Consider the following 26,150-nt stretch of genomic DNA (forward strand, 5'->3'; position numbering starts at 1 on the left):
TGACATGGGCCAGGGTTAGGGTTAGGGTTAGGGTTAGTGTTAAGGTTAGGGTTAAGGTTAGGATTAGGGTTGATGCACTCCTGATGATCTCTGGGGAGGAAGACAATCAAAATTTCAGCTTGCTCTAGTATTTACTAATTGAACATTTAATTCATCAGAGTGCTTTCCAGTGATATGTGTAGCTTCATGATAGTGCCAAAATCATGAATTCTTTATAAATCTCCAAGTAGCAATATTTGACTTCTTTGCTGATTTGTATGCGCTTGATCTCCTTTAGTTGACCTCCTTTAGTTTCATGAGGTCCCATTTAATAACTGTTGATCTTAGAGCCTGAGCAGTTGATATTCTGTATAGGAAGTTGTCTCCTGTGCCAACGAATTCAAGGCTCTTCCCCAGTTTCTCTTCCAACATATTTAGTGTATCTGCTGTTAGAGTGAGGTCTTTGATCTACTTGGGTTTCAGATTTTTTGTTTGTTTGTTTGTTTGTTTTTGTTTTGCAGGGAGACAAATATGAAGTATTTCATTTTTCTACATGCAGAGAAACAGTTAGACCAGCACCATTGTTTGAAGATGCTGTCTTTCTTTTTAATTGTGTAGTTTTGGCTTCTGTCAAAAATCAATTGACCAAAGGTATGTGTGTTTATTTATGGGTCTTTGATTCAATTCCATTGATCAACCAGTCTATCTCTACACCAGTACCACACAGTTTTTATTACTATTGCTTTGTAGTATAGCTTGAAGTCAGGAATGGAGATAACTCTAGGGATTCTATTATTGTATAGGATTGTTTAAGGTATTCTATTATTTTTCCTTCCATATAAAGATTAGAATTGTCTTTCAAGTTCTGTAAAGATCTGTGTTGGCATTTTGATGGTGATTGCATTGAATCTATAGAATGACTTTGGTAAGATGGCCATTTTTACTGTGTTAATCCTCTGGATCCAGGAGCATGGTATATTTTTCTATTTTCTGATATCTTATTCAGTTTCTTCAGACACTTGAAGTTCTTTTCAAACAGGTCTTTCACTTGTTTGGTTGCAGTCATACCAAGATACTTTATAGTATTTGTGACTATTGTGAATGGTGTAGCTTCCCTAATTTCTTCCTCAGCTCATTTCTCGCTTGTGTACAGGAGGGCTACTGAAGTTTTTTAATTAATCCTGTATCAGCTACTTTGCTGAAGCTGTTTATCAGCTGTAGGAGTTCTCTGGTGGAGTGTTTGAGGACACTGACATACATTACCATCTCACCTGCAAATAGCAATATTTTGACTTCTTCCTTGCTGATTTGTATGCCCTTGACCTCCCTTAGTTGTCTTGTTGCTCTAGCTAAAACTTCAACTACTATTTTGAAGAGGTATCTAAAGAGTGGATATCCTTCACTTGTCCCTGATCTTACTGAAATCACTTTTGAGTTTTTCTGCATTTAGTTTGATGCTTGCAATCAGCTTGCTGTATATAGCCTTTATTAAGTTTATATATGGACCTTGTGTCCCTGATCTCTCTAAAACTTTCATCATGATGGGATGTTGGATTTTTGTTAAAGGCATTTTCTGCATCTAATGAGATGTTCATGTGATTTTTTTTTCTTTGAGTTTGTTTACATGGTGGATTACATTGATGAAGTTTTGTGTAATGAACCATCCCTGCATTCCTCGGATGATGCCTACTTGGTCATGTTGGATGATGTATAGGATGTGTTCTTGGGTTAAGTTTGTGAGTATTTTAATGAGTATTTTTGCATTGATGTTCATGCATGAAATTGGTCTGAAATTATCATTCTTTGTTGAGTCTGTGTAGTTTAGGTAACAGGGTGACTGTGGCTTCTTAGAATGAATTTGGCAATTTTGCTTCTCTTTCTATTTTGCAGAATACTTTTCAGAGTATTGGTATTAGCTCTTCTTTGAATGTCTGCTAGAATTCTGCTCTAAAACTGTCTGGACCTGGGATTTTTTTTGGAAGGGTGGTGGGAGATGTTGATGACTCCTTCTATTTCCATAGTGGTTATAGGACTTTTAAAACTGTTTCCTGATCTTGATTTAGCTTTGGTATGTGAAATCTATCAAAAATTATTTGTTTCCTTATCCCAATTTGTGGAATACAGGCTTTTGAAGTAGGACCTAATGTTTGTTTTTTTTTCTATTTCCTCATAATTTGTTATGTCACTCTTTCTGTTTCTGATTTTGTTAATTTAGATACTTTCCCTCTGCCTTTCAGTTAGTTTGGCTAAGAATTTGTCTATCTTGTTGATTTTCTCAAAGAACTAGTTGTTGGTTTTATTGATTGTTTGTACCAGTCTCTTTGTTTCTAATATATTGATTGTAAACCTGAGTTTGAATATTTTTATCCACTACTCCTTTTTTGGCATGTTTGCTTTCCATGAAAGCTGTTTGAGAACTTTCAATGTTGCTACTACATTACTCATACAGGATCTCACCAATTTTATTATGAAAGCACTAAATGCTATAAGCTTTTCTCTTACTACTGTGCTCATTGTGTCTCATAAGTGAGGGTTTGTTGTGTCTTCATTTTCACTGAAAACTAGAAAGTCTATATTTTCTTTCTTTGTTTATTTCCTGACCCAGTAGTTACTGAGTAGAGTTGTTCAATTTCCAAGATTTTGTAGGCTTTCTGTTGTTTCTCTTGTTGTTGAAGTCCAGCTTTAATCCATGGTGGTCTGATAAGATTCAGAGGTTATTTCAATCTTCTTATATCTATTAAGGCTTGCTTTGTGACTGTGACTGAATATATGTTCAGTTTTAGAGAAGAATCCATGAACTGCTGAGAAATGTTCTGTATATATCTTTTGGTCCATTTGATTCGTGATATCTATTAGTTTCTTTATTTCCACACTTAGTTTCTGTCTTGATGATCCGTCCATTGAACATAAGGATATGTTCATTATCCTTAGTCACCAGAAAAATGGAACTCAAAAGTAGTTTGAGATATAGTCTAAAAAAAATCACAATGGCTAAGAATATTCATACACTGCTAGGAGGACAAACATGTTTAGCCACTAAGGATATATTTGGGGCTGTTCCTCACCAGGATTTGCTTTGCACCAAGAACCAGCCATACCACTCTTTGACATACATCCAAAGGATGCTTCATTCTACCACAGAGATATTTGTTCAAACATCTTTATGTCTGCTCTAATCAACATATTCAGAAATTGATATAACACAGATGTCCATCAACAGAAGAATAATTAAAGAAAATGTAGTACATTTACACAACAAAATATTACTCAGTCATTTTAAAAAGTAAGCCAAGTAATTTGAAAGTAAATGTGTATTTACAGGTAAACTAGAAAAATTCAGTCTGGGTATAGTAATATAAGTTCAAAAATAAAAATATGTTATGTATCTACTGACATGTTAACATTATTTGTAAAGTGAATTATAAGCATGCTACAGCACATAAAAACATGTATTATACAAACAGAATAAGGGACTAGGGTTCAAGAAGAACCAAATTGATCTTCCTAGGATAGGGTAATAAAATATTTATTTATAGCTAGAAGCTGGGCTCCAAAAGGAGAATAAATTGGAAGTAGGGAGGAAAGAGGGTAATGTGGGAGGTAATACAGGGAAACACAGTTAAAATTAAATGTCATTTGAATGTTACTGTTGTAACCTAATCCAGTAGAAGCTTCCTAAAATATACATATCTGAAAGTGATTTAATAAAATATTATGAGCGAGTACCAACAGGATGTCACTTGTCATCAAATGAAGTTTCCAATACTGGTAATGGGTAATATCTACTTGAGGTGTTGGCCAAAGGAGTTTTATTGGAATGCTCAAACAATGCAGACTTTTGTCAAGATTATAGGTTGTTCTCCACAAATTGACTGTAAGGCCCTACACCTACACAACTCACTGAACATAGAGAAATCATGCTGGTGCATACATAGAAATTTCACTATATGTATGAGTGTTTCTCTATATCCATAAAGATAGATAGATAGATAGAGAGAGAGAGAGATGTTTTGTGTATATAATCTGTATATATTTTTAAAATTCTAGTAACCAAAATTTTGTATGATTGTGCATAGAAGACATCAACTAATTATTTTGTTTGTTTATATATTAAACAATCACTACATCATTTTTACACTTTCTTCACATCAAATCCTCTTGTAATTTTTGCTATTTGGAAAATCATTGCCACGTTTTCATGAATGCATTTTTCATAAGTGAGATATCATATTTTAATCTGCATTATATTGTATTATAATACCAATAATATATAATAATACCATAAAATTACATCAATTGTATTAATAATAAACAGTAATGCAGGAAAAGTAGAAAGAGCATAGAGATGAAGTATTATTTTGTTGTTGTTGTTAAAAGACAGTTGCCTGATTCCAGCCATCTTAGGGCTTCTGCTACAAGACTCAAAACTGAGTTCATACTCACAGGCCCCAGAACCTAATCCTATCCTGATTCTTCATATGCTTCATGTTTGTCTGTTAATCAGGAAAAAATGTAAAGAGGGAAGTTGCTGATCATCTAAACTAAGGCACAAAAGTTGTAAATGTTTTGCCTGTCATGACTTAAAATGACTATGAGTGGCTTTCCCCCTCTTTTGTTTATGTATAATTCTGAATTTGGTGCCAGATGTCCAGGAGAAGATTTGAATGCAAAAGCTGAGTTGAGAACCCTGAGCCCAGGTGTCCTAGATAAGGCGGAGTCACCAGTTTTTCCTTTCTTGATCAAAACCTAGTGTCAAAGTATGATTGGAAAATGCTACAATCCACTCTCCTCCAAACTGACTTGTGATTCCATCCTGTAAAAATGCTGTACAATTTCACTTTAAAGGTGTAGTTCAGCTCTCGAATCTGTTATGAGGAACTGACCAATCATTAGCAGCCTGAGTACAATAAGATTTTGCCATTTGCTTAAAAATTTATACTAAGGTGAATGTTTAGAGAATTATTCAGTGCCCAGTTCTGCGTTATTGTCCCTGACTGGTCAGTTTTTGCCTCCTAATTCAAATAAAGATCTTGCTTTAATGGAGTTTTGCAACTTCTTGGATTGTTTTGATGTTTCTGACCCCAGCATTGTATTTTATTGAAAATGTAATTGTAGAATGGCTGGTACAAGAGTGTACTAATAGCAAAACACAACTGTGAGACTAAGGTTTGAAAATCTTAATACTATGAAAAGTGAGGGAGAAAACTACCATCTACACTTGACTGTAATATACTTACTCTTTTTTTTTTACAGTGCTATTATTATAGCTGCAAGGATGTTTAGATACAAGGCTAATGTGCCTTTGGGGGGGTGGATACTAGAAACTGGCATCACCAGTTCCTCTTCTTTAAAAAAAAGCACTGAATTTAATATTATAAGTGTGTGCTTTGTAGAAGGTAGCTAAGGCTTTTTTAAAATCACGTGTTCTACTTTGATGACTTTGTCATTATTATTATTATTTTATTTACAGTTTATTCACTTTGTATTACAGCTGTAGCCCCCCTCCTTTATATCCTCTCTGTCCTCCACCATTCCTATCCCCAATGTCCCTCTCCTAGTCCACTGAAAGGAGATGTCCTCCTCCCCTATTATCTGACCCTAGCCTATCAGGTCTCACCAGGACAGTCTGGATCCTCTTTTCCTGTGGCTTAGTAAAGCCATCATGACTGGGGGAAGTGATCAAAGAGCAGGCAACTAAGTTCATGCCAGTGATTGCCCCTGCTTCCATTACTAGGAGAAATCAAATATTCAAACTACCTTTCACAACAACAATCCAAAATAAACAAACTGTTTTTTTGATGACCTTCAATTTTGTCTCAATTATGGTGCTCTTCAAAGTCACTGTGGACCATGATGAAATCATACAGGTTGTTGAAGAAAGAAAGAACCAAACATGTTTTGCACATACATGGAGGAACCAGGTGCAGAGCCCTAGGGCTACGGGATTCCAAGACTACATGAATGAGAGGGAAACAGAACAACAAAAAGACAGTAAATTCAGAGCAAGTATGGCTATAGTGACAGACATATCTCAGTACTTTCAGTTTTCTGGACTTTGCTACAATGTTTTTACTGATGCGTCATGAGAACCTTCGAGTATACAAAGACTGAGAGCCTGAAGCAACAGTAGGAAGCAGCTGAAGCATACAAAGTCTTCTCTGACACTGTTGAGGTTTGAGCCTGTTCCAGGACCTAAGCCAAGAATCTCCTTGGATCCACTTCAATGCAGGGGACTGTTTCTGTGTAGTGAAGAGTCTGACATGTCCCTTCCTTTGCTTTTCTTCAGCCTCCTCCTGCAACCTGTGTATGTATCAATGAGTATGCCTCTGTTCACTTGTGGTCATTACTGGAAGCCCAACACCTACATGGAGGCAGATGTTAACCTTGCTACATTCATCCCCATTTCCATCCCACTTGATCTACCTTATAACGTCCAGAACTTTTTTGACAGAGAACCAAGTCGACTATGGGAGGCTGAACTGTGAGTAGTTGCTTGAATGTCCTATGTTTTTTTCTGTCTACAAGATAGTACATGACTTGCTAAACACATGTAATTCCATTGAGAATAATAAACTAGATACAGAACAATGTGAAAAACAGTTTCACATTTTTTTCTGCTCCATTGTTCACCTGCAAACATTTACACTTCTCTTTGTTATGTTTCCAGTCAGAAAGAAACCAGGGATAAAATAAAAACAACTTTTATGTCTGCCCCATAGTGTGATTCCATGGTCAGACTTACATATATTTAAAACACTGACTCTAATAAGTCAAATAAGTTTCCATCTTCTCAGCTCTATTTGTCCATCTAAATGTCTTATGTTTGAATATCGGTTTCTTTCCAGAGAGTTGCAGAGTTTCTGCTAAAGTGAACTTGAATATCCCTATGTCCCCAGTACAAATCTTAGAATTTTCAGTTTCATGTGTTATTTAGTATATTTAAAGTATCTCAGAGTTTAGATACTGTGGTCATACTTATGACTTTTTATTTATCATTGATATTATAATGTAGTGTTCTGAAAATCATGTCTTTTGTGCCCATATTCTGTCTTCTGCTTAGTTAGCTCTGCTGGAAACCCAGTGTTCTGTGATTTGATTGGAGGCTTTATGATTTTCATTTCCAACCTTTTTATTTGTCCTTCTCCTCTCAAAGAATCTCAGTTTTGTCTTGGGAATTGTCTTATATGGTACTATTTCCTGTGTATTGCTGTTTATTCTATCCCTCATTCAAGTTCTCCTGGAGACTGTTGAAACTTTTCTCTATGCCCAGTTAAATTCATTGCTTGGTTCTGTCTTATTTTCTGTTGTTCATCTCTTTACTTTCTGAAGTATTCATCTGCCACTTTATCTCTCTGAGAAACTGTGTGTTAGTTTGTTGGTTATTTATGATAATGTGGAGGAATCATTAAGCCTTTTCATATGCCTGTTTCTCTGTAGATGCTATAATTGGTAATTCTGTTCATTTGAACATCAGTTTCAGGATTAGAATGGTCATGTATTGAGAAGTGTCTTCTTGAAACCTCAATACATATTTCCTCTCTGAGCAGGAAAAAACATAAAAGCCTGTGATCCAGGCAGTTGTATTGTTATGGAATATTTGAATAGAAAAAAAATACCTAATTTATTTTGGAAGTAAAGACCTCTTAGGAATGCTTTCACAAGATAGAGAAACCATAGTTCAGTAGCCCACTCCATCTGGAAAGAGAAGGAATCCTAACACAGGAGGAATGAAAGAGCCCATGCACAAATATAGACAAGAGATAGAAAAGACTGAATTGTTAATTGACAAACATCTTAATCTAGATTCTGTTTGACCTGTGATAGGTGGATCAAGTCTCAATTCCTTGAAGCTTAAATCATAGTTTTTTAAAGTTTACATGAAGATATAAAAGTTTTAAATATATTAACATGACCACAATCTCTAATCTAAACTGAAACCCCCATTGTAGGAAAAGAAAATGTTTGTAAACACATGGAGTAGAGTCATGCTTTACAGCTAAAGCTTGGGCACCAAAAAGTATGGTTCTGGGGTAGAAAAAAAACGAAAAACCTTTCTTCTCTTTGAATATGTAATGACAGATAAGTTTTCAGCACAATGAGAAGCACGGAAGTATATCTTCAGCAAGAATGGAAGGACATTAAAAAGTTTGATTCTGTAACTATGAGAGAGAAGCCAGTGCTATCACCTGAAGGTTTTCATAGCATATCAGGACTCTATTGATTCATATTTTAAAACTCTGAAATTTTGAAATCTTTAAGTCTCATTTTCACATATTTTAATCTACTTCTCAGACATTTACACTTGCATTTACATACCTTAAATCACTTTCTTAGACATTCAAAATTTCCATCAACTTTAAAGTGTTTGTTCCTCCTACAGGCATTTACCAGGAGACAAAGATGTCTGATTACTGGGAGAAATGATAGACAAACAAGTTCAGTTAAATGAAAGAACCATAAAAAGCAAACTGTTAGGTATTAGTAGCTTCAGTTTGAATTTCATTTAAATCTAATTTTGTGATATTAGATTTTTCACAGCAAGGTAATGCCTTCTTTAGCAGGGAACCTAGGAGCTGTAGAAACAAATAAGGCCTGACTTTCATGTATGATACAGATGGACCGTACAGATGCAGCCTTGTTCAGAGAAGCTGCCTAAGGTTTTATTACCTCTGCTAAATTTCTGTCATGACATTTATGCTGTCAACACATCAAGAGATCTGAGAGGTGTAAAATTGACAGGAAGTATAATCCAAATGGCCTCTATATGAGTCAAAATGACAGAGACTTAACGGACACCTGAGCACCCAGTCTGGGATCCTCCATGGCAATCTCAAAGACTTTGTAGGGAGCAGAGGTTGACAGCTTTTGGATGCCACACAAAACAGGATTAAGGTTTCAGCTGCCACACAGGGCATCATCAGCCTCCAAACACCAGACTCGTGAGGACTGAGAGATTTTTTTATGGAGAAGAAACATGGGAAAATTATCCTACCTTAGCCAGGCCAAGTATGGCATTTAACTCAACAATGTCCATAGTTTGGGCAGGGATGTATTAGTGGAAGAATCATGTGGCAATTCATGGTTCAGCATTACCACAGTTGAAATATGATCAAAGAAAAGGACATTTCTTCCCACCTTATTTGTGGATAGGCATAGCTACTGACTCATGAAGTCTGTCAGAGAAAGCCTTTCTCATTAAATTCCTTAATTCCATATTCAGCAGAACTCTGAGGGACTTGAGGGAGAGCATCTAATATATTACCATAATTTTTCACTTGAATGTTTTTATTAAGTCAAGTTACATCTTAGTCATATGCCACACTCTCTTCTCCTTCCAATCCAAATCTCTCTCCTACATCCTCCTCCCCTATTCTGTCCCATAATTACACACCCCAACTCCTGTTGTCTTATGACTGAGTTTGTCTTCCTCCACTTTGGTCTGTTAGAGCAGTACCATTAGTGGAAATTGATTAACAAACTGAAAACATAGTCCATGTGAGAAATATCTCCCACTCCCCTAACTACTGGGCCCACCTCAAACCTAATCACCTCCTCAGCTAATTATATGTAGAGAGCCTAAGTCCAGGCATGCATTGTCCTTGGTGGGTGCTTCAAACTCTCTAGAACCCTCTGGTCCCTGTTTGAGTGGCCCTGATAATATTCATGTGGAGTTTCTGTCACACATATATAAATGAATAATTATATGGATATAAACAACTGGATCCATTGTTTAGTCTTTTGTATTACTTTTATGTGATTTGAAAGACATCAGCCCTCAGCTAAAATTGAAAAAAAGAGAGAATTTATTGTTGAATAAATTTGAGAGTCTTTGAACACAATTTACATTATCCCAAATTCCGTGTTATAACATGGAAGCAGCTTCATGCAGTTTTCATAGTAACAGAATAAAGAAAGCTATAAATCCAATACATTGCTGGAAACATCAGAGAGGAGGTTAACAGCAAGATGGAGAAAGTTACCATACAGACCCAAGATATTATATGATGCCTTTCTTATCTTTTAGATTGGCAGAAGCCAGAGGTGTGTTGGCTTACTACATTCCAAAATTATTTTATTCATTATCTACAGGAGATCAACTCAAAAGCAGAGGTGTCCAAGAAATGGTTACTCAGGGTTCTGCAGGTATCATGGACTATGGTAATAAACCTCTAAAACTATTACATTCCAATTTCTCCACATCATTAATGTTTTTATAGCCAGTCTTTGCAGACAAAGGTCTTTCCAGGAGATCTCATTAATACACGTACACATTCATACAGTTCAATATTTCCTGTGGGATAACCCCTGGGAAAGACTCATTTTCTTTCTCTCAGTTGTTCCTAATTGCCTGGTATTGACCAATAGATTCTCATCTGGCCATATATCTCAGGTTACTGTAGTACAACCAAATGGTGTTTCTTCCTGGTGATGGCAGATCTGAAGGCAGAATCATTCCTTCAGTAGAACCCAGTGGCCTTCAGGTTCATGATTTCTGTTAATCTCCCTCTCTAATTGTCACCCAGACTCTTTTCTAACACAGGTTTTGAAAGAAGCTTCTGAGAACCAATCTACAAACACTGAGGGCCATGAGTGAGACAGTTTAGACCACCTACCTGCCACAAAGTTACACTTCTTCCCCTTGAGAGCACTTTTGTACTGTCTTAATGTACTTGGGGGTTTCCTTCAAACTTTGAGAAATACCTTTCCGTTAGTTACTACTTTTTACATTTTTGTAAAGATTTATTATTTTTTACATTATGTTTACAAGTGTTTTGCTTACATGTTTGTGTATATACCACTTGTGTTCATGGTTCTGTTAGAGGCCAGTGGAGGACTCAGATCCCCTAGAAGTGGTGTTTCATATTATTGGAACCTAAAACTAACTACTGAAACTTGAATCAGGGACCTCCACAAGAGAAGCAAGTAGTCATAATATATCAGTCATTTCTCAAGGCCCCAGAACACTATTTTACACAGGTATATATTTTTTCATGTCCTTGAGTGCTGACTTTTTTTTTATATGTGAGTGGATGCCACAGGTGTGCCTGGTGCCCAAATATGCCAGACAGGATCTTATGACCTAGAGCCACACATGGTTCCAAGGCCACCCTGTGGGCACTGAGAACTGATACTAGCTTTTATTCAAAGGGGTCAGTGTGCTTAGATGCCTGGACATGTGTCTATCCCCCAAAAGACACTTTAACACTAGGAATGCATAAAAACAAACTTGTTACACTTTTAAGTGAGTATGAGATTGAATCATTTCAAAATAAAAGGACATGAGGTGGTTATTCACATTCCTAGTGAACACCTTAGTAACTCTTCCATATCCCAACATTTCCATGAACAGAAACATCATCAGCACTTATATATTCAGCAGTCATAGGACACAGACAAGTGACAATGCACAGCAAGAAAACAATTACTAGATGCAATTTAATTTCTGAGAGTTTAGGAGCCATTCCATGATGCTCCTGAGTTGCCAGGGAATTAGTCACAGAAGCTTTATATGTCACAGGAAAAGTCAAGGACTAAGACCTCTAGGTTCCTGAATTTGATAAAGACTTTCTGAAGAAACTTGACTAACTATACTCATCATTCAATCCCTATGTGTTTAGATCAAGATAGAAAAACTATCAAATTATGCTGACCCTATACTTTGCCATTGAGGAAATCAATAAGGATTCACAACTGCTTCCTAATGTGACCATGGGCTTCCATATCTACAATGCCTTTAATTCTAATAAAAGAACCTTGGAGGGCCCTCTGATGTTCTTGTCTGGAAGGAGTGATTTTATCCCTAATTACAAATGCAAAACACAACACAAAGTTCTAGGACTTATTTCAAGAATCAGGCCAGAATTTTCTGCTGCTATTGGAACACTTTTGGAGCTCGACAAAGTCCCACAAGTAAGTTAGGAGAGTATTTTTGTTCATAGTCACATAGGAAAATATTACCAAAAGAAAACAAACAAGTGGTTTATGTTTACTATAGGCAGATTTCAAATAGCAGTGAATGAATTACCTTGATATGGCAATGGTTAACAGTGGAAAGGGTGTGGTGAAAAGCATGAGCAGTACATTCTGAGAATTTCAAAGCAGATCACCTAGCAGTATTCATAAGTCTATATCCAAATGCTGGCAAGATGTACTGTGGATACTAAGGCTTTATTTGGTCACAAGTCAAAATCTAAAACACAGATATCTAAGTGCCCAATTTACCATAAAAACACCTCATAATTCATACAGTGGTCAATATATGACATAGAAAATAGAAAGCATAGAAAATGTAACTAAATTTGGAACAATCCTTACGATGATCACCAGTGAAAACATTCCAAAGAAATTTTAAGATCTCATTCAGGATAATAGACCTAAGAAGAGAATATCTACTTAGGTATATTCCCACTACTGACTATTGTAAGCCTATACTGAAGCAAAGCATCCATCAGAAGGTATTAGTACAAACAGAGAAACTATTGGGTGAGTATAAGTGTCAGGAAAAATCAAGAGTACAAAGCCCACAGTGTAACTCTGATTACTATCACTCAGTTAAACAATTCATATGGGAAGAATGAATCAATTTTCTCTATTAGGGTGATGACCCCAAATACCTAGAATATCAAAATCACCTTTTTTTTTTCTTCTTCAGATCACATATGGACCTTTTGATACCAAGCTAAGGGACAAAGTTACATTCCCATCCCTTTATCAGATGTCTCCTAAAGACAGAGGTTTAACCCATGGGGTGATCTCTTTATTGCTATACTTCGGCTGGAATTGGGTGGGGCTTTTTGTGGTTGATGATCTGAAAGGAAAGGAGTTCCTCTCTCACCTGAAAGAAGAGATGTCAACAGAAGATATCTGTGTGGCTTTTACACAAAATTTCCCTCCTTATTGGAAGCAAAGGTTAAAAAATGTTGCTGATTTGGTGGACTTGAACCAACATACACAAGTAAATGTGCAGATATTCTATGGTGATATTGATGACTTGCTGTTATTCTGCATTAATAATAAAATCATTTTAGCCAGAGGGAAGGTGTGGATCATGGCAAAGCAACACTTCATATATTTAGAGTATGCAGCAGAGGAGTATCATTTGATAAACTTTTTCAGAGGAAGTGTCTCATTTTCAAAGAAGAGAACTATCCCTGGCTACAAGAACTTTCCTGAGGATCTTACACCAAACTGGTACCCAGGAGATTTTTACTTCTATAAATTCTGGATGGACATTTTTTTTGTTCACTTTCTGCTTTGCCATGTAAAGTTCTTAAACCTTGCCCAGCAAATATTTCCCTAAAGATTAAGCATAAAAAATTGATATGATGATCATTTCTGAGCCCAGCTATTCCATATGGAATGCAGTGCATGCCATGGCCCATGCCCTCGATAAAATGCTATTGAAGAAAACTGAAATGGGATCTATGGAAGACAGAAACACAGACTGGCTTCTACCATGGCAGGTAAGCCTCACTCATAAGCAAGGGAAGCTCAGTATCTAACATTAGTAGTAAGTAATTTACTGTGGTCAAGCCAATAAAACATTTTCATCTAATAATTAAAACTATAAGTTAAAATGGAAAAGGGTTCTGTCACAGTGTATATGTATATGTCTGTAATTGTCTTATATGATTTTGGGACTGAAAGCACTGACTTGAAGACAGTAAGTCTGTACATCTTTTAACAAATGTTTTTGTAGTTCAATATGGAATTCCGTAAGATGTAAATGTAATCCATGTAAAAATAAAGCAAGTTCAATAATCAAAATTTATGTACATTCATGGAATATGTCATGTGCCATAAGATATATATACTTGTATGCAATAAGCAAAAATAACCCATATCCAGGTGGCTGAGGTGACTCAGTGTTTAGAAGCACTTCTTGCTCTTGAGAAGACTCACACTTGGTTTCTGGTATCTATATAAAAGCTTACAACTGTCTGTAACTCCACGTGGGGGGGGATCCAGCACCTTCTTCTGGCCTTCAGAGGCACCAGGCACGTTTGTAGTGTACATTGTCCCACATAGTGTTCATATCAAAGCTGAAAGTCAACTGTTGTGACAGAAAACAAACCAAAGAGAAATGAAGGCAGGCAGTGGGTCTCTTTTCAGTTTCCTGAGTTATAAATGACATAAATTTTGTACATATTTAATGTACATTTTTAAATCAATATGGAGCTTTAAATAAGCTCCACTAATATTATCACATCAAGGTAGTCTGTATATAAATGCATGTCTTTTGAAATACACTCATATTCATTGTGTGACATAAAAATGGACATATCTTAATACATATGAACCCACTGAAATGATGTTGTTTACATTATTAAACAGAATATTCTCTACAAAAAAAATCTACATTTTCTGATTATACACATTTTTCTGGTGTTGAGGACATTCACAGACCTTGTTCCCTGTAAGAACAAGGTTCACGTTTTCCACAATGTACATATTTCTTCTTGTGTTCAGTAACTCTTACATTATTTTCATGGGGAGAACTGTTCATCTTGTAATGCCAGGATCACAGGACACTCAGAGACCAAAAGGAGATGACTTGATGCAATAACAAGAGAACTTTATTAAGAGAGCAATCATATTTGGGACCCAAGTCTCACCAACGCAGCAGAAGAGAAGTGAGACTCCAAGCCCTGAGTGAGCAGGGTTTTTAAAGGGGAAGGCTGTGATCAGGGGGTTTCCAAGACAGCAATTGGTGGGGGGAGAATATTTTCATGACAGCAAGCAGGGGTGGGGCACATGCCTCGACGTTACGAATTAGGTAAAAGTTAGAGGGGTGAGGTGACCTTCTCTGAATCACAATTACCTAAGGCATACAATCACAATTGCTATTCTTCTGAACTATATCTGAAACATTGGGGAGAATTTTCCCAGCTGATTCTCAACCGATTCTCATTGAATTTTGCCAGGGTGATTGTCTCTATTTTCTATGAAGCATTTATTCTGTAATATTTCCTGAAGGCTGTTGCTAGTAGAGATAACTTTGTTTTCTGCCAAGTGTACATTCTGTGATATTTCCTGGTACCTGAATTCAGCTCCTAGTAAAGATGGCTCTTTATTTCAAAATGGAGTTATACTCAGGCTAACTTAAACTCTTCAGTCTCACCAAAACAAATGGGGAGACACATAAACTAAGCCTCTTCAGAAAGATAGGCATGTTTGGGAGAGAGAGAGAGAACGGATTTCTCTTAAAGATCGTCAACCAATAATTTGTACAGCCCACTCATATCAAATGATGTCTCTCTTCAGATGCATCCATTTCTGAGGAAAATTAAAGTGACAAATGGTGCTGGAGATGAAATAAGCTTTGATGAAAACAAGATTATAGAAATGCATGATATTCAAAATTTTGTGGAACATACTAAGCATAATTAATTACTAGTTAAAGTGGGAGAGTTTATCTTCAAGAGTCCATGAGATCAAGGCTTTTTCATCAATGAAGTTCTAGTTAAATGGCCAAGCAACTTCAATCAGGTCTGAAGTTTTTCAATATTTAATATGTAGAGAAATATATGTAAAGAGTTATTAAATTTGGTTGTGTGGTGTCTCTTTGAAATTTTAAAATATTTTTTTTAATTTCAGTTTATTTTCATCCCAAGGGTGGTCCCACCTTCCTCACCCCCTAGCTTCTCCCTCTTTTCTGCTTTTCACCAAGAAAAAAAGGACCTCCTTTCCTACCATATCAACCCTCTCCAACTCGTAAAGTCACATCAGGACTGAGTATATCATCTTCCACTGAGGCCAGGAAAGGCATCCCTGCCAGGGGAAAGTGCTCCAAAAGCAGGCAATAGAGTCCAGGTTAGAACCCTCCCTCCCAGCTCCACTTGCCAGGTGACCCACATGAAGACCAAACTACTCATTGTCCATATATCTGCAGAGAGCCTAGATCCACACATGCCTGCTCCTTAGTTAATGTGTCAATCTCTGTAAGCTCCCATGTGTCTGAGTTAGTCATCTGTTGGTCTTATAGGGTTTCTGTTCCCTCCAGGTGGAGCCTCCCAGAAAACCGTCCTGTAAGACTCTACTGTGTGGTGGGTCTCAGGATGGGCCAATTACTGGCTGTACTTTCCACTCAATCTTTGTTCCCTCTTTATTTCCACACTTCTTGCAGGAAGGGTAATTTTTTTTTAATTTAATTTTATTTATATATTTATTTATTACAAAATTTCCACTTTGTATCCCCTCTTCAGCCCCCTCCCTCAAATCCTCCCTTTCCCATGCACCCTCCCTCTTCTCACCCTTTGCCCTTTCCATGTCCCATGATAGGGGAAGACCTCCTGTCTTATCAGATCTCATCAAGGCTGGCTGCATCATCTTCCTCTGTGGCCTGACAAGGCTTCACCCACCAGGGGGAGGTGGTCAAAGAGCTGGGAACTGAGTTCATGTCAGAGACATCCCTCTACCCCTACTAGGGAAAAGTCTTGGGAAATGAACAGCCCAAAGGCTTTCTTTGAACACAGCTTATAGGTCTTCTCCATGCATGGTCTTTAGTTGGAGCATCAGTCTCTGCAGGCCTCCCTGGGTTCAGGTATTTTGGCTTTGTTGTTCTCTTTGTGGAGTTTCTGTCCCCTCCAGGTCTTTCTATCTTGGAAGGGTAATTTTTAGATCAAAGTTTTTGTTGATGGGTTGTTTTCCCTTCACTTCATTAGCCCTGCTTAGCTAGGAGGTGGTCATTTCAGGTTTCAGGTTTTCCTCCCTGCTAGGGGTCTCAGCTAGAGCACACCCATATCCTCCAGGGAGCCTGCACTATCACTGGCCGCCATCTTGATAAAGTGATGACTCCCTTTGTGTTCCCTTCTTTTTCCCAGCCCTAGATCCTCCTACCCTCCATTGTCTCCACATCTGATCCCCACCAGTGTTTCCCTCCCAATTAATTCTCCTGTCCAGTTCCCCCTCTTCATCCATTTCTGCTGTCTAATCTATTTCCCCTTCTGAGTGACATTTTGGCACCCACTCTTGGGACCTGCTTTTTACTTAGCTCCTTTTGGTCAATGGATTCTAGTATATTTATCCTGTACTATAGCTCTAATATTTGCTTATAAGTGAGTATATACCATGTGTATCTTTCTGCTTCTGGGTTTCCTCACTCAGGATGATCTTTTCTAGTTCCATACATTTGCTGGCAAATTTCATGATTTCCTTATTTTTAATAGCTGAGTATTGTTCCATTTTGTAAATATAACACAATTTCTTTACCCTTTCTTTGCTTGAGGGACATAACTGTTGTTTCCAGTTTCTGGCTATTAAAAATATAGCTGCAATGAACATAGTTGAACAAATTTCCCTGTTGTATGGTGAGTCATCTTTTGGGTATATGCCCAAAAGTGGTAAATCAGGGTTTTCAGGTAGAACTATTCCAAACTTTCTGAGAAAGTGCCAGCTTGATTTGCAGAGAGTTTGAACAAGTTTTCACATCCATTAGCAACAGAGGAGTGTTCCCTGTTTATCCATAGCCTCTCTGGCATGTGTTGTCACATGAGTTTCTGATCTTAGCCATTCTGACTGGACTAAGATGGAATCTTAAAGTCATTTTGATTCGCATTTCTCTGATGGCTAAAGACATTGAGCATTTAAGAGTGCTTCTCAGCCATTTCACATTCCTGTTGTGAATTCTTAACATATTTTAATTGGATTATTTGATTTGTTCATGTTTGTTTTCTTAAGTTCTTTGTGTATTTTGGATATTAGCCCTCTACGTGATGTAGGGTTAGTGAAGATCTTTTCCCAATCTGTAGGCTGTCGTTTTGTTCAATGTTAATATTGTCCTTTGACTTCCAGGAGCTTTTCAGTTTTATGAGATCCCTTTTATTAATTGTTGATCTCAGAGCCTGTGCTGTTGTTGTTCTATTGTCTCCTATGCCCATGAGTTCCAGACTTTTCACCACTTTGTCTTCTAATAGATTTAGAGTCTCTGGTTTTATGTCAAAATCTTTGATCCAGTCATCCTGGATTTTGTGCAGGGTCATACATAAAGTTCTATTTGCATTTTCTACATGCAGGCATCCAGGTAGACCATCAGTTTGTCTCCGTGGACCAATCTATTTGTTTCTATGCCAAAATCATGCAGTTTTTGTTACTTTTGCTCTGTAGTATAGCTTGAAATCAGGGATGATCACACTGCCAGAACTTCTTTTATTGTATAGAATTGTTTTGGCTAATCTAGGTCTTTTGTTTTTCCATATGAAATTAATTGTTGCACTTTCCAGGTCTGCAAAGAATTGTGTTGGAATTTAATGGGAATTGCACTGAATCTGTAGATAGCTTTCAGTAGGATGGCTGTTTTTAGTATCTTAATTCTACTGATCCACATTAATGGGAGTTCTTTCCATCTTCGAAAAAGCTTCACTTTCTTTTGTTCAAAGACTTGAAATTCTTGTCATACAGGTCTTTCAAATTCTTTGTTGGAGTTACACCAAGATATTTTGTAGTATTTGTGGCTATTGTAAAGTGTGTTGTCTCCCTAATTTATTTTTCAGCCCTATTGTCACTTGTGTACAGAAGGTCTACTGAATTTTTTTCAATTTTTGAGTTAATTTTGTATCCAGACACTTCACTGAAATTGGTTAGCTGCTGGAGGAGTTCTGTGGTAGAATCGTGGGCGTCACTTATCATCTGTAAATAGTGGTAGTTCAAGTTCTTATCTTCCAGTTTGTATCCCTTTGATCTCCTTCACTTGTTTAATTGCTCTAGGTAGAAATTCAAGCACTGTATTGATATATGGTGAGATTGGCAGCCTTGTCCTGTCACTGATATTAGTGGGAATGCTTGAAGTTTCTGAACATTTAACTTGATGATGGCTATTGGCTTGCTGTACATTGCCATTATTTGCTTAGGTATGTGCCTTGTCTCCCTGATTGTGTGATGTCTCTTTGAAAATTTAAAATGATTCATATATTCTATGTTCCTAGCTCTATTGTTATTGTGAGCTTGTGTGTTATTGAACACATGTACTTGTTAGGTCCACACTCAACACTGGTTATCTTCCTCAGTTCCTCACCCTTATATTTTTAACAGGCTAGCTATCTCTCTGAAACCTTTGCTTATTGATTTTGCAGTATTCAGTGGACAAAATTTCCTTGACTTTCTTACTGTCTTCATGATCACAAAATTCCTGTTAGAGGAATATTTTCTACAGCCAACTTTTCTTTCCATCCCTTCAGCATTATCAAATCCAGGTATTCATGTTCATGTGACAAGCATGCTAAACACTAAACTCTTCAGTCTTATTTGATTACTTTAATTCAGAAATAAACCAGTATTTCAGGATTATGTATATGTATATTTCAGAATTATTTATATACATATAAATATATGTAAAAACAAACTCAAAATGTTAAGTGCTTCTTGTAGATAGAATTAGATGAATTGAATTTCAATGTGTGTTCATTCATGCTATAGTGAATGAATGAATGTTCATGGTTATATAGGTGTGTAGGTGTATGGGTTTTTCTGTGTGTACACAAACTTGCATACAAAAGTATGTATATAATCATATATTTTTATTATACATGCATGATCATGCTCAAGCATCCTTCCATTCACACAATTCATACTCAAGCACATCAATAGATTTACAAGTTTGTGAACTAGCATGAACAATAAACTATGGATTTGGATACAACACATTTCTGTAACCAATATATATGAGTTGCCAGATATGTGTGACAGGAACTGAACTTGGTATTTCTCTATAAAAACAGTATGCACTCTTAACTTCTGAGCCAGTTATCCAGAAGCATATATCTGTTAATATATTCATATTTATGAGTCAGAAACTGAATTCAAATCAAGGCAGAAAAGAGGCTAAGAATAGATAGAAATAATTCTTCTCCTACACAATTTCTAACATATAAAAAACTAAAGTTGCGTTAGAAGTTTAGTAGTTAATGTGATTAACTAAAGTGCAACTTGTAAAAATCTTACATGGAAATGTCACTAATGTTTGAAAAGAAAGGCATAGAACTATTCCTAGCATTGGTAGTCAAAGGTAAAAGTCACAGTAATATATCATAATTCACCAAAGACAAAACCATCTTTCATGAGAAAATTGAACTTCCTTTTGTAGCTAAAGGAGAGTGTGTGAGTATTATTACATGACTAGAAATGTAAAGGTAGAAATAGATGAAGCAGTAGTGACTGAGATTCTGTCTGACAATCCAACTGTTCCATAATTCATATGAAAAATGAATTCTGGCTTGGTGCCTCACAGGGGAGAATATATGGATGTTGTACACATTTCACAAAGGCTAGGAAGAAGTGAGTCATAGTTTAGACACCATAAAGGGATGTTGAACATTTAGGATTGAGAAATGTGCTAAATTACTCCATTCTACAGTCCCATATTAAAACCTCTGAGTTCCTCATAAATACATATATTTTACATAGGATGTATGCATTTAAGCTATTTAGCTTAAAGTATTTTAAATTAATGTAAAATATTATTACCAGTTTTTCTGTATTGCCCTCAGACTCCTCAATCTGTATGTGCACAGAGCTGTGGTCCAGGATTCTGGAAAGTTACACAAGAAGAAAGACCTGTCTGCTGTTTTTCTTGTGTATTTTGTCCAGAGCAGCACATTTCCAACCAGACAGGTAGAAAACTAATACTTTTCCTCAAACTGCTTGGGAATGTTGAAGAGAAAAGCTAAGAAGTGACTGTGGTGTCATAATGCAGTGCTCTTTCCTATGTCTCTTTCACTTATCTCTGAACCCATTAGTAACCACTGCTGATTCCACACAATGTGTGAATGTTTCAGTGGGAGTTCTCTTGCTATTTTGTCAAAATCAACCTACTTAAAAATCCTTCCTTTTGGTGCATGGAATGGCCATCTCAGCTCTTGAAGTGATCCATGTTATAGGCTCCTGATTGAGTGTGAGATCTTCAGTTGTCCAAGATCAAACTGTATTTCTGTAATAAACAAACCTCATGATTCATTCCTGAAAATAACTACAGGGAATGTACATTTGTAGTTGTTTCCTGAATGCACAAGAAATGGAATAGCATTTTAAAAACTTATAATTTTCATTTTGAGTATCAACAACAATAGAAAAAGCCAGTCTTTATAAATTAAAGTATGGCTGCCTGTTTAAGGTTGTGGTCAAACATGTGATAACATGTACATGTAACATCATATGGAATGATCAGGTTGTATTTATGAATACAAACACACACACAAAGACACAAATACAACATTTAATAAAAAAGATTCCGTGAATTTGAGAGAGAATAAATGTAGGGTGGGTCCAGGTGAAGGTCTAGAGAAAGAAGAACAAGAAGAGATATAAAGAAGTGATTATGTTATTTTTTAAATGAAATTTTTTATAAAAAAATAAAGTCAGGAGGAATAAACATTACAATAAGGATCTACTATTTATTTTACTCAAAAAAGCCAAGCCTTAGATAATTTTATAACAAATAGAATATTTTATCTTTTATTAAAACAATAAAATGTTGAAAGATTAATTAAATATTCTTTATATTCTAAGATCTAATGCTACCACAGGATAAATTTCTTGCAGTGTGCTATATAGCTTCAAGTACTATGTTAAAGAAATATGGAGAGAGTGGGCATCCTTTCCTTGTCCCTGATTTCAGTGGGATTGATTTAAGTTTCTCTCTGTCTAGTTTGATGTTGACTATAGATTTGCTGTATATTGCCTCTACTATGTTTAGGTATATGCCTCACATGCCTGATCTCTCCAAGACTTTAAACATGATTGGGTGTTGGTATTTGTCAAATTCTTTTTAGGCATCTAAGAAGATGATCATTTTTTTTTCTTTCAGTGTATTTATATGATTGATTACATTGGTGGATTTCTGTGATTTAAAACATCAGTATATGCCTGGAAGGAAGCCTACTTGGTTGTAGTGGATGATATCTTTAATGTGTTCTTGGATTCTGTTTGCGATGATTTTATTGAATATTTTTGCATCAATGTTCATTAGGGAAATTGGCCTGAAGTTCTCTCTCTTTGTTGGCTATTTGTGCAGTTTAGGTGTCAAGATGACTGTGGGGTCATAGAATGAGGTTGGTAATGTTACTTCTGTTTCTATTTTGTGGAATGGTATGAAGAGTTGTGAAGTTAGCACTTTTTTGAAGGTCTGATAGAATTCTTCGCTGAAAACATCTGACCCTGGGATTTTTAGGAAGGGTACTTTAGATGACTGCTTCTATTTTGTTAAGGGAGACAGGCCAATTTAATTTATTTACAAGATCTTTATTTCACTTTGGTAAGTGGACTCTATCAAGAAAATTGTCCATTCCAATTTTGCGATGTGTAGGCTTTTGAAGTACAACATAAAGATTCTTTTGATTTCCTTGGTGTCTGTTCTTATGTCCCCCTTTTCGTTTTTTATTTTGTCATTTGGATAGTGTCTTTCTGCCTTTTAGTAATTTTGTCTAAGGTTTTTTCTATGTTGTTGATTTTCTCAAAGAACTGGTTCTTGGTTTTGTTGACGGTTTAAAACATTTTGGTTTTAGTATATTGCTATTAGCACTGAGTTTGATTATTTCCAGCCATCTACTCCTGTTGGGTGTGTTTATATGTTTTTTTTTCCTAGTTCTTTCAAGTGTGTCATTAGATTGCTTGTATGAGACATCTAAAATTTCCTTATGAAGGCACTGAGTGCTATGAACTTTTCTCTAAGCACTGCTTTCATTGTGTACCATAAGTTTAGGCAAGTTGTGCCTTCATTTTCATTGAATTCTAGGAAATCTTTAATTACTATCTTTATTTCTTCCCTGACACCTGTTGTTGAGTAGGGAGTTATTTGGGTTCCATTGTGTATACTTGTTTTGCTATTTCTGTCATAAGTGAAATCCAGCTTTAGAACATGGTGGTGTCATTGGATTCAAGGGATTATTTCAGTCTTCTTGTATCCATGGAGATTTATTTGCTTTGTGCCTAAATATATGGTCACTTTTGGAGAAGATTCCGTGGGGTTCTAAGAAGAATTTATACTTTTTAGTGTCTGGGTGAATAGTTCTGTAGACATCTATTAGGTCCATTTGATTAGTGACCTCTGTAAACTTCATTATTTCACCATTTAGCTTCTGTCTCAATGATCTGTACCTTAGTGAGAGTGGGGTGTTGAAGTCTCCCTCTATAAGTATGTTGGGACTAATATGTGATTTAAGCTTTAAAAATGTTTCTTTTACAAGTGCAGGAGCTCTTGTATCTGGGGCATAGTTGTTCAAGATATTGATGTCCTCAGTGGATTTTTCCTTCATGAGGATGAAGTGTTCTTCCTCATCTCTTGATTAATTTTGGTTGGAAGTCTCTTTCATTACATATTAGGAGGGTACTACCAATTTCTCCTTCGGTCCAGTTGATGAGAAAACCATCTTTTAGCACTTTACTCTGAGGAAGTTTCTATCTTTGTGGCTAATGTGTGTTTCTTGTATGCAGCAGGATGCTGGCTCCTTTTTCTGTAAGCGTACTGTTAGGATGTGTATTTTTATTGGATTGTTGAGTACACTGCTTTTGATAGATATTATTGACCAATGAATGCTAGTTCCTTGTATTGTGGAGTAGATGTGGACAGTGTATATGTGTGCTTGTTTTCTTTTGATTTTTTGTTGTGATCTTATCTATAGCCTGTGTTTCTTGGGTTTAGTTGATTTCATTTGGTTGGAGTTTTCCTGCTAGTAGCTTCATTTTGTCCAGGGTGCTGCATAGATATTGTTTAAACTTAGTTTCATCATGGAATATCTTGTTTCCTCCATCTATTTTGACTGTAATGTTTGCTGGGTATTGTAGTCTGGGTTTGTATCTGTGGTCTTTTCATGTCTGCATGACATCCTCCCAAGGCCTTTTGGCTTTCATAGTCTCTGTTGAGAATTCTGGTGTAATTCTGATAGGTCTGCCTTTATATGTTACTTGATCTTTTTCCCTTCCTGCTTTAATATTTTTTCTTCATTGTGTAGAGTTAGTGTTTTGATTATTGTAAGAATGTTCTTTTCTGGTCTATTCTATTTGGTGTTCTATATGTCTCCTGTATGTTTCTGGACATCACCTTTTTTCAGGTTGGGGAATTTTTCTTTTATAATTTTATTGAAAATATATTCTGGACCTTGTATCCTGGAATCATCTTTTCAGTCTATTCTTATTATTCTTAGGTTTCATCATTTCATAGATTCCTTGATTTCTTGGATGTTTTGCATAAGGAACCTTTCCATTGTTTTCTTTGAGGGATGTATGAGTTTCTTTAATTGTATATTCAAAGCATGAGATTCTCTCTTTCACCTCTTGCATACTGTTGGTGATGCTTTTCTCTGTGGTGCTTGATTCTTTCTATCGGTACCCCATCTCCAGGGATTTCTTGGTTTGTGTTTTCTTTATTGATTCGAATTCCATTTTCAGGTCTTGAATAACTTTATTCATTTTCTTCACCTGTTTGGTTGTGGTTTCCTCTCCATGATGGCCTCTGTTTTTTTTTTTTTTTTTTTTTGTATTTCCCTGTACTTCTTTGAGAGATTTTTTTTTCTTTGCCTCTTTTTTTTTCTTTGCCTCTAACAACTGCATACACATAAACTTAATGTCATTTTTCTGTGTTTGAGTTACATTAGAATATCCATTGGTTTTTTGAGGGGAGGGGTTCTGGTGGAGCAATGATGTCATGGTTTTTGTTGACTATGTTCTTATGCTGGGCTTTAGCCATCTTGGTTGTCTATAGCCTTAGCTGTTTCTTCCTGGGACCCACACAAGAGACTGGATCCACCTGTCTTTGGAGTCTAAAGTAGTATTCAGGAGACAAGAAATGTGCAGTGGCTCAAGAATGGGTGCTGGCGATTCAGATGCCAGTGTCTTGAAGGGCAGTGGTGGGCACAAAAACAGGTGGGAGGTGGTGAATTGAAGATCAGTGTCCACAAGGTGGCCAGCAGAACTGTGTCTTGTTTCCTGGGATGCTGTCACAGGAATCCTGATGCTGCCCTCAGGGGAGCAGGAGGGATCCAATGTCTGTCTGCTAGAGCAGGGAGTCCATGGATATGGAGGTCCAAACTCACTGTAGTACGTGGAAGGTCAGGTGGCCCAATGTTTGCTACTCCTGGATCCATGACATGACCACAGAGGACCTGGGTATGAATGATTCCAATTAATTCCTGAATGTCCCACCCAGGACAGGAAGCACAAAACTTGATGCTCTGAATTTAGCCACCTGTCCACTCACTGGTCTCAGAGTCTCTGAAATCATTTGCCTCTCATATAGAGTGCACACTGGTCTCCACCATCGTGGATTCTCCTTTTTTTTTTTTTTTTTTTTTTGATCTTACACCTTTCTTTTCTTTTATGGTGGGAAACTTTTGTGAGCTTTTCAATTTCCTCATGGGTCTGTTGAGGTCTATTTAGGTTGTTGAATTATTGTTGAATTCATGTTTGAATCATGGTTGCTTCAGCAATTCTATAACATCCATTTCATGTACATTTATAAGCTTACTGGAATATAGTATTTTTTTGATATTTCCTTTGAATATTCTGAATTTCTTTCGTGTCTGTAGTAATGTTTTTCTGTTGTTTCTGATTCTGTTGTGTCTTCTATTTCTTTATTTGATTTACTTGAGACAAGGATCTGTTAATTTTGTTTATCTTCAGAAAGAGCCAGCTCATCCTTTGGTTAATTCTATGTATTGTTTTCTTTGTTTCTATTTCATTGATTTCTATTATAATCTTTTTATTTATTTTTAAATATACTATTTAATTTGTTTATGTAATATTGAAGCATCTGCTCACACCTCCCTTCCCAGTCTCTCCTACTAACCTTACCTACCTTACCTACCAACCAATGTACTACTCCTCCCTTTCTTTATCAGAAAAAAGGAAGCCTCCAATGTATATCAAGCAGCCTTGGCATATAAAGTTGCAATAAGATTATGCACAATTTTAGCTATTGAGGTTACACAAGGCAGTATAATTATGGGAAAGGAATCCAATGGCAGACAAAAAGACAGAGATTGTCTTGGTCTTGCTGTTCAGTGTCCCCCATGAAGACCAAGTAGAATAACTGTTACATATATGCAGAGCCCAGATCTGTTTCATGCATGCTCTCTTGTTGGCAGTTCATTACTATGAGATTGTATCAAGAAACTTTCTGTGGGGCCATCTTCAGCAGGGAAAGGAGAGTTGGAGGGTCTTTGCATACAGGTTGCTTCACAGGG

At 36.5% G+C, this 26,150-nt stretch overlaps 1 protein-coding gene across 1 annotated transcript in view; it reads left to right on the forward strand.

The window, feature by feature from the left end:
* Positions 1-6,299: 6,299 nt before the first annotated feature.
* Positions 6,300-26,150, forward strand: part of LOC110540592 (vomeronasal type-2 receptor 116-like) — a 317,214-nt gene continuing 297,363 nt past the window's right edge. Inside the window, 8 exon segments of the mRNA XM_060376405.1 lie at positions 6,300-6,460; positions 8,594-8,705; positions 11,608-11,889; positions 12,632-13,208; positions 13,211-13,294; positions 13,297-13,442; positions 15,244-15,468; positions 20,463-20,586. Coding sequence (XP_060232388.1) covers positions 6,300-6,460; positions 8,594-8,705; positions 11,608-11,889; positions 12,632-13,208; positions 13,211-13,294; positions 13,297-13,442; positions 15,244-15,468; positions 20,463-20,586 — 1,711 coding nt within the window.

This window comes from Meriones unguiculatus (genome assembly GCF_030254825.1).
Source record: "Meriones unguiculatus strain TT.TT164.6M chromosome 13 unlocalized genomic scaffold, Bangor_MerUng_6.1 Chr13_unordered_Scaffold_40, whole genome shotgun sequence".
In the NCBI taxonomy this organism is placed as follows: Eukaryota; Metazoa; Chordata; class Mammalia; order Rodentia; family Muridae; genus Meriones; species Meriones unguiculatus.